The sequence below is a fragment of the Bidens hawaiensis genome, unplaced genomic scaffold (assembly GCF_021521415.1).
Source record: "Bidens hawaiensis isolate Kalapana, Puna unplaced genomic scaffold, B.hawaiensis_p1.1 tig00016935_1, whole genome shotgun sequence".
Lineage (NCBI taxonomy): Eukaryota > Viridiplantae > Streptophyta > Magnoliopsida > Asterales > Asteraceae > Bidens > Bidens hawaiensis.
The window spans coordinates 368,207-379,136 of record NW_027492562.1 but is presented as its reverse complement, the minus strand read 5'-3'; the positions used below and the strand labels follow the sequence as shown (position 1 = coordinate 379,136).

The 10,930-nt window shown below is 34.1% G+C and overlaps 2 protein-coding genes and 1 non-coding gene across 3 annotated transcripts; all 3 read right to left on the bottom strand.

Moving 5' to 3' along the window:
- Nucleotides 1-484: 484 nt before the first annotated feature.
- Nucleotides 485-566, bottom strand: TRNAS-GCU (transfer RNA serine (anticodon GCU)). Its single transcript has one exon. It is a non-coding gene; the product is annotated as a tRNA-Ser (tRNA).
- Nucleotides 567-1,183: 617 nt separating this feature from the next.
- LOC143552470 (uncharacterized) lies at nucleotides 1,184-4,430 on the bottom strand. Its single transcript, XM_077042682.1, has 7 exons — nucleotides 4,219-4,430; nucleotides 4,101-4,137; nucleotides 3,204-3,274; nucleotides 1,969-2,063; nucleotides 1,807-1,874; nucleotides 1,616-1,726; nucleotides 1,184-1,517 (listed from the first exon to the last, which is right to left on the bottom strand). The coding sequence occupies exons 1-7, from the start codon at nucleotides 4,406-4,408 to the stop codon at nucleotides 1,385-1,387; spliced, it is 705 nt and encodes a 234-aa protein (XP_076898797.1). The 5' UTR covers nucleotides 4,409-4,430; the 3' UTR covers nucleotides 1,184-1,384.
- A 2,674-nt stretch (nucleotides 4,431-7,104) lies between these two features.
- LOC143552477 (G-type lectin S-receptor-like serine/threonine-protein kinase SD1-1) lies at nucleotides 7,105-9,045 on the bottom strand. Its single transcript, XM_077042687.1, has 7 exons — nucleotides 8,868-9,045; nucleotides 8,653-8,778; nucleotides 8,438-8,571; nucleotides 8,103-8,313; nucleotides 7,757-7,994; nucleotides 7,512-7,662; nucleotides 7,105-7,410 (listed from the first exon to the last, which is right to left on the bottom strand). The coding sequence occupies exons 1-7, from the start codon at nucleotides 9,043-9,045 to the stop codon at nucleotides 7,105-7,107; spliced, it is 1,344 nt and encodes a 447-aa protein (XP_076898802.1).
- Between the last annotated feature and the right edge of the window lie 1,885 nt (nucleotides 9,046-10,930).

The following is a 10,930-nucleotide window of genomic DNA, read 5'->3' as shown; positions in this document are numbered from 1 at the left end:
TTAGTTCTCCAACTTTCGAATTTTAAATTAAAATATTAGTAAGACAAGATAATAAGCTTCTCCATTTATAGTCATCTTAAAATTGGAATGTCACAGTGGTTCTTTACCGTCGCATGTTATAGAGGCTCATATTTACACAAGTTTGGTTCTCTCCAATAGTGGTCCTTTTAACCGTCCATGTTAGGGTTGTGGACGATATTATCGTCATAGGAAAAGCTCTTATTCTATTTTGTGTAACCCCACTAACATTCTTAGGTGCTTTCATATTGTAACAGGTCTTTAGGTGATAAAGATCTGAGATGTTTATCGATAAAGAGGTGATAAGGATTTTTTTTATTATTATTAAAAATAAGAGGTGATAAAGAGATTATTATTGACCACTTTTATAAAATTAAATTAACGCAATATTTTAAAATAAACTTTAGGGGCCGTGACTATATGTAAAATAAAAAATTGAAGTAAAATGGAAAAATTCAAAAACAAACGACGCCTGAGAGATTCGAACTCTCGCGGGGAAACCCCATGTACTTAGCAGGCACACGCCTTAACCACTCGGCCAAAGCGTCGTTGTTGTTTCCACACATAAATTATTCTTTTAATTATCTCTGTTTTTTATTTATTTCAACATCAATGCAGTACCGAGTCAGTTTATTTATATCATCTAGGATAAACATAGTCAAATAGATACAGTCTTATTTTTCTCAACTTTTAGTGTTTTTTATTCGGTGGAAATGAACAACGTTAGCGTCTACCACGATTGCAGTAAGTATTCACGACTTAAAAGATGTTGGATCAGTTCGGTTTCATGTTGATCAAGTTTTGACCAATTGGCATATTGCCTAATAACTGGACCAAATAAGATTTCGGGGTCTTCGGGTTTGGTTGGTTTCGGCCTTTCAAGCTCAATAAAGTAACCTATATAAGTGAATGGGCTCGATAAAGTAACCTATATAAGTGAATGGGCTACAATACAATATGTAACAAGGCACACATAATCACATTGATGATTGAACCACAAACTTAATGGGCTAAACATTTCATTATATCCTTGTATCATTATCTTGGCATAAGCCATAATCCATTGTTTTGCTTAAAGTTTAGAAAAAAAAACAAGTAAATACATATGCTCTGCCTTGGGAACTAACCTTGAGGAAGCTTGAATATTTTTTATTTTTTAACTCTTGATTAAACACGAATGACAATATTATTGAGAAAAGTACAAACATTTAATCGACAACCGTCGTATGTGCGCAAGTACATAGCATATTTACCTATTTCACGGTTTCACCTCATCATAGTATTGATACCAACCATACTTAAAAAAAAATACCGTGTCAGCGTGTCTGTAGTCACAAACTGTGCATACTGGATACAAGTGGCGTGATCACAGTATCGACTCCAACTGCTTTAAGTTCGGATCTAAGTTTTCCGGTGGATAATCTTCTTCCGGAGTATTGTATGCATCAGCTATAGCCTTCCCCTTTTCCAGTACATCAGTTGGAACGGTCTGAAGTAAGCTGCATTTTTTTAAAAATGCCAATCAAACAGTTTAAAGACACGGATCACAAATCACATTTTTTTTTCAATTGCATAATTAAAAAAAAAAGAAGCAAACCTGTTTAATGCATCAACAGCTATGCCGATGTTTGACTTCATTGACTTAACCGAAGCTCCGGGCTCATTTCTTGATGCGTGTAGCAATAGTGAGTCAAGTTCTTCCAACGCTCTTCAAGGAAGAAATCCATTAGTCGGGGAAAAAGTGTGAAAATTATATATACATTAATAAATTTATGATAAAACTGGTACCTGAGACATTGATCCACATCATTGGAAGCTTTTTGATCATTGCCAACTTCATTTGCATACTGTGCTACCTTTACATTCATTACACACAAACACATAATCATCCACATAGTATTTGAATTTATTTATTGAATTATTTGTTGGTTCACAAAGGTTTTGACATACAGCTCGAATGTTCATACGCAGTGATGCTGCTGGGCCCGCACGTAGCAGACTCCTGCATGCAGCGAACTCAGGACGATCTGTTTCCAGCGTTTTGCCTATAAAGTATACAATAAGAAGGCTTTTTTTCTTATAAATATTGGTGCAGTATCAATACAATCAAAATTATACTAACATTCAAGTGTCTAACATTAAGTCAAATGTCTAGTATACGCTTCCTAGGATGACATGATAGGGAAATATTGTTGAGTAGATTCAATGAAGCTAATATTATGTTATGATCAAACCATGAAGAAAGGTAACGTGTAAGTTAACTTGGAACATTTATAATAAAACAATGTACCAATTCCTCTAGGGAATGCTAAACTTATTGTCAGTCGTATACACGATTACAGAAATTATATTATATAACTTCACTATTAATAATTAATATAGTCTTTTCAATCAATCAATCAATCATGCCCAGTAAAATCCCACCGACAGCAAAGCTATAAGTAGGGTCTGGGGAGGGTGGGATGTAGGCACACCGTACCTCTATCCAAAGGAATAAAGAGGTTGCTTCCAGAGAGACCCTCGGCTCTAAGTACATGTGTATGAAGCAAAATAAAGGAAATCAAAGTTTAACAGTTATATAAAAACTACTACTAATTATAATAATATTAATAATAAGATCACAGTTTAACAGCTATATAAAAGCTAATAATAATAATAATAATAATAATAATAATAATAATAATAATAATATATGTAAGGGAAATACCATTATGGTATGTGACCTAAATAAGTTAAGTCTAAGCCCTAAGGTATTCAATTCTCTCTAAAAATCCTTAACTTTAATTCAACTTCTCCACAAATTCCTATCCTCAACCATGTCCTCGGAGAGGTTTAGGTCTATCAAATCATGCCTAATCCTCTCATCCCAAGTCAATTTCGGTCGTCCTCTACCCCTCCTCCCCTCTATAGTAATGTTTTCTACGGATCTAACAGGATTCGTCGTCTGTCTTCTCTTTACATGTCCAAACCATCTCAGGATTCGTCGTCTGTCTTCTCTTTATTCGTCGTCTGTCTTCTCTTTTTAAATTTGTAATATAGTCTTTTGAATAATATAATTTAGGAGGTCAATATACTAAATTTCACCTTGGACGATTTTCAGCCTGTTTTATTAAACCCATTTTAGAAAAACATAACCTAACTCGAAAAGGCCCATTCATAAGCTGAAGACAACTAACTAACATTACCTAATTCTTTAATCTGCAATTCTGTCAAGATGATAGCCGGCACGTATGACTCCAACGGTTCAAGCCTTTTTCTGGTTAACATATATTACAGAAATGATTAATATCAAACATAATTATTCAATTGCACACAATAAAGGTGAAAAATTGACTGTGTCAGTCGGGATTGAAATGAGTCAAACAGGTCATCTTTAAACGCAGGACGCCCAAGAAACCTTTTAGTTATATTTTCTTTATTAACTTAAAAATGTTAATAGGCGAAACATGATTACAAATTTAAAAAAAACTATCTACTACAGTTAGGGATGTGCAAGAAACTGAAAAAACCGAAAAATCCAAACCGAAACAAAAACCGACGATTTGGTTTTATGTTTTTGTAAAATCCGCACCAACGGTTCGGATTTGGTTTTGCATGTAAAAAAACCGAAAAAAACCGAACAAATTCCAAAATTTTTTTGTTTTTTTATATTTTTTATTAAGTATTTTATATAAATTTATTAAATATGTAACTCCAATATTTTTGATTAAATGTTTAACCGTCTATTTTACAATTAACAAAATTATTTATACCTAAATCAATTATTTTTTGCCAACTTTTTTTCAACCTAAAATTTTCAAGCTCAAATGGCAAAAACCGAAATAGAAACGTAACCAAATGACCCGTATTCGTTTAAGTTAATCTTTTGAGATTTTAACCTGTTTGACCATTTAAAATTGTAACCCAACCCATTTATAGGAAAACAGTCAAATAATATACATATAGCATAACCACATCCATCATAAACCTATACATATATTTCTTAATTATGTAATTTTGAAATTCACATCATATTAGTTACTAACTTACTACTATTGATTTTTAGGTATTTGACCAAAGTCAAAATCAATGTCCATTATTACCTTTTAACATACTTATCAAACGGACTGGCCACAGCATCTGCATCCAAATCCAAATTCAAATTCAAATTCAAATTCACATCTCAATTCAAATACTAGCTAACGATCAAATGTTGAGTACCTTTAGGGATTGATAAACAATGAAAGAGAACAAGAGAGAATGAAACCAATCGCCTGCTTTGCCTCTGTTCATCGGAGAACACGGTACACCTCACCGTTAACGCGTTCAGCTTCCTCGCCGGCGTTAACTGCCGCCGGTGAAACCTGTGGCTGGTGCTAAAATGCGCCTGGGTGGTGGTTGTTGTCGTCATCTCGTTCGCTCACTTTTCGCGGGAGTGATGCTCGATCTCTTATCCGTTTCTTCACTGTTGTGTGAAATTATAGTTTTACCCTTGGGAGTATTTGCATAGTATCCCATACCCCTTCTACCCGAGTCCTATACGGCTATACCCAACTCATTACCGGGTGTACATTTTATTTATCATTATAACTTTTATACCTTTTATTTATATAAAATTACTAATAATATATATATATATATATAAGTGTTACAATAAATAAGTAATATGATCATAATTTATATGTAAATTTTTATATGTGTATTTCGCAACCTACAAAATACAAAGAATATCAATAACTACATATTCCATAAAATTATTTTTTAAATCTATTTACCTATTAAAATGAAGGAAAAATATCATAAAAAACCAACATATTTTCTGTTTTTTTTAACAAAAGTCGCTCAATAATTTTTTCACATAAAATTCTCTGTACATGCTAGTTTTGAACACAATCATGAAAAAATATATATTATAAACTTAAACAAAACGTTAGAGAAATAATTTAATAACCAACTGACATATTGAGTATTGATTGATCGGCAAATTCGGAATCGAATAACCTGCTATAGAACCATATTTTTAACTCTAATGTTTCACAAGATTATAAATAGATATAAAAGCGGGTATATAACATCTCTTAGTTAATAATGTATTATATTGTATAATTTCAAAATTAGCTTATGTGGTATGATTAATATGTGTTTATTAACACATCGCAAAATCAATTTCTGCAGCATACTTTGTTCATACTAACAAATCGTGATTGAATAAGAACACATGTTTGCTTCATATATTCTTTTTGTTTGTTACTTATTTGATTCATTCTAATTTTAGCTGCATTTTATATTTTAGAATGATGTTTGATCATACATAATTAATCTCTTTTTATAACTTTGTGAAACATTGGAGTGGAATGAATATGTTTCTATAGCAGGTATTCCGATTTTAGAATTTGCCATCAATCAATATTCAATATGTTTGTTGGTTCTTAAACTAAGTCTCTAACGTTTTGTTCAACTTTATAAATTTCTTTTCATTATTGTGTTTAAAATTAACATGTATAGGGACTTTTTATGCAAAAAATTGTTGAGAGACTGTTATGAGAATAAACACAAAGTTTGTTGGTTTTTTTTTATGGTATTTGCCCTAAAATGAAGCATTAATAGTAGACAAGGGTTAGAAGGAAATAAAAATTAAAATAAAAAAATTTTCTGGAATATGGTTCGGGTAAACGGTAATGTGGTTTCGGGTAATCCGCCTGATATCATCTAATCACATACTCGCGAAAAGTTTTAAAGCATAATCTCATACCCGGCCCATGCCTGTAAGGTTTTGGGTATAACCGCCGAACTTGTGAGCATATAATCCATTAACAAAAGAACTAATTTAACTTATGTTTGGCTTATTTTTTTTTGTTGGCTGGGTTTTTCACTTCAGCTTTGGTTATTTACACAGCCACAAAACTGGTTTAACCGAACCAATCTGTTTCGTGAGATTAAATGGGAAAAGGGAACCGTATCGAATATGAAAAGTATGGAATTTGAGTTAGAGCAAATTGTTGGTGAAAACACGCTTAGAAGTTAGATCCAAATGATTATTAAGGAGAAAAGGTGTGGTAGATTTTAAATTTTGAAAATCGAGTGTATAATTGTTCATGAAATTTGTTAGGGTGAGCAAAACCGAACCATTACTGAATAAAACCGATGGTTAAGGTTAAGCAAGTATGATTAACAGACCATTCGGTTATGTTTACTATTAATGTGTCTCCATTAAACAATTTTTAATTTTAACAGAACCGAACCAAACCAAATCTAGCTTATATTTTTCCAAAAATTATATCTCCATTACAATCTTTTATACCTCTTTATCCAACTTCGAACATTTAAATTTGTGTTCTATAATATCGTTTGGAACCAACATATTTCAGATTCGAAACTTCATAATTGAGCTTGGAACACCATAACCGAACCAATTTCAACTAGAGCAAAGAAAGAAGAGCATAAAGATACATTGGAAAATTAACCGAAACCAACCCATGTCCGACAGTTAACCGACCATTCGGTTATGGTTAAGCAATCTTCCATAACCGATTACCCAAATATAAATTTGAAATATGTGACGTCCATAACATTTCCATTTGTACTATAGTGAATGCTATACCGTTTTCAAATTGATCGGTTAATGGATAACCTAAACCAACTTATCATAATACATATGTTTGTGGGTATTCAGATTTCAGACTATAGACTGATATGAATAAGAAAAGATCAAGAAATAAACATAACATAACATATAATAAACTTGATTATAAAACTAAACAATATATTAAATAGTTTTGATATGCTTAAATAACCATTATTGATAAAATACCATTGATTCGTAGCGAACTTGATCTATTATTGTTTTGATGAGTTGTGAAATTGGTTTATAGATGTGTCTAAGCTTCATTCATTAATATAAAAACTAATAACCATATACACGGAATTTTACAAGGAATACACGACACGTTTTGGGCTATCATTTGAACTCATACGCAGAACGCACATTTATCTACGAACACACGCAAAGAAAATGTTTTACACTATAGTAGTTTTGTGTAAGATATAAATTTAAGTAGAAGCTTCACTTAATACACTACAGAAAGTGAGTTTTTAGAGTGTTGGTTTCTATCTAGGAACTTGGTTTGTAATTGTTACATTGTTGTTAGAAACTTGTGTTTGCATGCTTGATGAACTTGCAGGTCCAAATTGACCATCTTGTGTAAAAAACCCTGGACGTTTCGGTTGCGGCAAACAACACTCACTGTTCAACATCATAACCACCATACACATGTCTGGTCTATCTTCTGGGATGCTTTGAACACATAGCAACGCCACATGGATTGATCGTGCCACTTCTTGTGTGAGGAGTGACTCGATCAATGACTCGTCAACTAGTTCCAAACTCTTTCCCTCCTTATAAAGTATCCACGCCTAACGACCAATAGTTAAAACTTAGAACCAACGCATCAAGACTATTAACTAAGGAACTAATTAACTTGATACTTAACATGTAAAGTATTTGCTTATCTTACATGACCAAGAAGGTTGTGATTGTGAGCATGACAAAAGAATTGTCTATTCTTTTTCCCACTCATAATCTCCAAAACTAAAACACCAAAGCTGAATATGTCTGACATCGTGGAGATGATTCCTTTTCCTGCGTACTCTGGTGACATGTATCCACTGCATTAAAAACGTAGTTAAGTAACTTAAGTGTAACATATTATATTGATAAAGATATAATTATGATAAAAGGGTGCTTGTAATGCAATCTTACTGTGTCCCAAGCACTCTTTTTGCTTTTGTCTGGGTCTCATTTCCACCGAAGCTTCTTGCAATGCCGAAATCTGATATCTTAGGATTCATGTCGTGGTCAAGTAAAATGTTGGCAGGCTTGAGATCTCGATGGATGATTCGTAGAATAGAATCTTGATGAAGATAAAGTAGACCCCGAGCAACTCCCTTAATGATGTGAAATCTTTGTGGCCAACTAAGTAAATGTTTCTCCGTTTCACCTGAAAAAGTCTCATTTGATCACTAGTTCAAAAGTTCATTCGATTTGCTTGGATTATGTTATGGAGCAACAAATATGATATTCCGTATTACATGAAATTAGATCTTACGAAATAGAAATATGTCGAGCGCTTTGTTAGGCATCCATTCGTAAACCAATAGCTTTTCTTCCCCTTGGATGCTGCATCCTAGAATCTTGACAAGATTCCGATGTTGAAGCTTAGAAGTGAAGATAACCTCGTTCTTGAACTCCTCAACTCCTTGTGTTGATTTCCTCGAAAGCCGCTTCACTGCAACCTCTCTTCCATCCTCAAGAAGCCCCTTAAACATTCACATACATGTTTACAATCATTATCCTACAACCATTGTAAGCAAAACTAGCAAGACGCTAGCACAACAAAACATAGTTGATACTTGTTCACTTTTGAGTCTTAAATTTAATTACCTTGTAGACCGGCCCAAAACCACCCTCCCCTATCTTGTTATTGTCTGAGAAGTTGTCGGTTGCCCTAAACAATGTCGGCAAATCAAATAATGGTAGGTCTGGAACGTTATCTTCCCGAAGTGGAACAAGCCCCCCTATAAAACAACAACAATGGATGGAGTTAAACGATCGATGAAACCCAAATGAAACTAAAGGCTAGGATAAAAGATTATCACCTTTTGCCTTTAAGCAATGTCCTAACAAAATGGCTAATCCGAGAATAAAGACAACGATGATGATCAAGACAACGATAAAGGTTATCACCATTTTCTTGCTTTTATAGACCCTTTCATGATCTTTTTCTATCAATGTAAACATACATCACCATAGTTAGAAATAAGTATACGACCATGTATACAGCGTATAGAAAATATTATGATTTTTTACGTACCTATTTTAATAGTAGCTATTCGTACATATAAATCTTGTCCATTGTCAGGAAATGTGTGAATATCGATCAATTCATTGTACACTAACAAACACCCGGTATCATATTTGATGTCCAAAGTCGTAAAAGCTGTACAATTACACTCCTTTCTACACTTAGCCGCACATTGCTTTAAGGTCATGTTCGTGTCAAACCATGACTGTCGCGTGACTGGTAGTTTTAGAGACGAATACTTTCGAAACCCTTCCCCTACACCACAATCCAACGGTGTATTTCTTTGCTCGAAGGTATGATCTGCTAGTGCATAGAAAGGAATAAAACAACACATGATGAAGAATATGGGAAATGCCTCCATTGATGGTGATAGTGTTCCTAAGGCCCCGTTTGTTTTTTTAGAGATTTAAGTCTGAATCTGAATACCACATCTGAATGTTAAGAAGTGGTTCAAATGTCTGAAATCTGAATCATTAAGAGGTGGAGGCTAGAGACGAACCTCTAGTCGTCGGAGATGGAGCCTAGTCTCCGGGTTAGAAGTTAATGGAGGCCGGAGACAAACGTATGTTTTTTTTGGGTTAAGAGGTTTTCAGACCCACTAAAAGCTCTTACTGGTTCAGATGCTATTAAGACACTGAACCTCTTAATGCCAGAAAAAAAACAAACAGCCCCACGTCTGATTACGTCTGACCGAATCAGACGTTTTCCTCTATTCAGAGAAAATAGACAAAAACAAACAGGGCCTAAGTGTTTGGATGATGGTTGGAGTACCAACATATTAGATTTGTTTTTATAGTTAAGGGACTGTCAAGAGTACCTTAAGAAAACATTTGATAATTTTAAGGTAGACATGTTCATGTATTCAGTGACAATGAAAATAAAAAACTGCTGAAATCATGGGATTAATATTGTAGTTTTTTGGTCAAAGATTTGATCCTTACCATTTCATTTACAATGAATCAACATTAGTACTTAACTAAAACTAGTCATTATTCTAAATTATTCGTATGCAATAAATCGTAAATGTGATTTTACAAAATAATACTACTTATTATTAGACAGAGTGTAGTGGTGGGGTGAACCCCCCCCCCCCCCCCAACACACACACACACTTACTTCTTGATTATTGGTTGGAAGTATGGTTGACCAAAGTCAAACCCACATTGACGCTTTCCACGAAACGTCCAAGACACATTTAGCCTTCAAAGCGCCCCACAAAACATCATCATCATCATCATCGTACTCAGTATATCCCACCAATAGCAAAGCTATGGTAGGGTCTGAGGAGGGTAAGATGTAGACAGCCTTACCTCTACCCCATAGGGATAGAGAGGCTGCTTCCGGTGAGACCCCCGGCTCGATAGTAGTTTGCATCAAGCCTTGGACACAAGGCACATAGAACTCAATCATCGGCTGATCGGTGCATGTACCCTTGTCTTTCGGCTATCAACGCCACCACATGATGCCTGATTAACCTTCCGCTATTTTTAACGTTATTTTCACGAGTTTAGTAAAATAACGTCAAAATTAGTGCAATTTCACTTTTGCCCACCCGAGGGTTCACATATATATACATTATATGCGCGCACCGCAAGCAGGGCTTAAAGCGCCCCACAAAACGTCGTAGACTAAATTTAGTGTGGAAGTACAACTATAGAAAGTTTCTAAAATAGTCAATTTGACCAAATAAATCTCTTTACATGGAATTTTCATTTTTTTAAGACTAGTCATTATCAATATAAGCCAATCATATATAGACACATAAGCTGGCCATTACTGCACAAATGGTCAAAGGCGATCGAATTTCGTGACCGAGATTAAAATTACTGCAAAATTAGCGGCCTAAACAAAATCGGTTAGGAAGGTAGCAACTGGGTTTTTTTCAGTCGTAAAACAGTTGCAGATTTAGCGATACACCTGTTATTTAGATGCCAATAAATACCACTATATATGTCTTTGTTATTGTGGGAGTCGAAGAAGACAACTACTTGAGGAAAGGCGAGGTTGTAAGTTTATCAGGTGTTTTGTTTAACGTTAATTTGGAATTATCCAAGTTAGCAGTTCTAATATGA

What these genes read in the sequence shown, in the direction of transcription:
- LOC143552477 (XM_077042687.1), bottom strand. Translation starts at nt 9,045, where the DNA reads ATGACCTTAAAGCAATGTGCGGCTAAGTGTAGAAAGGAGTGTAATTGT. An exon ending in AATAGCTACTATTAAAATAG is followed by an intron (nt 8,779 to 8,867) that starts GTACGTAAAAAA and finishes TTACATTGATAG; the next exon opens with AAAAAGATCATGAAAGGGTC. An exon ending in GCTCGACATATTTCTATTTC is followed by an intron (nt 7,995 to 8,102) that starts GTAAGATCTAAT and finishes AGACTTTTTCAG; the next exon opens with GTGAAACGGAGAAACATTTA.
- LOC143552470 (XM_077042682.1), bottom strand. Translation starts at nt 4,408, where the DNA reads ATGACGACAACAACCACCACCCAGGCGCATTTTAGCACCAGCCACAGG. An exon ending in ATTGCAGATTAAAGAATTAG is followed by an intron (nt 2,064 to 3,203) that starts GTAATGTTAGTT and finishes TATACTTTATAG; the next exon opens with GCAAAACGCTGGAAACAGAT. An exon ending in GCTGTTGATGCATTAAACAG is followed by an intron (nt 1,518 to 1,615) that starts GTTTGCTTCTTT and finishes AAAAAAATGCAG; the next exon opens with CTTACTTCAGACCGTTCCAA.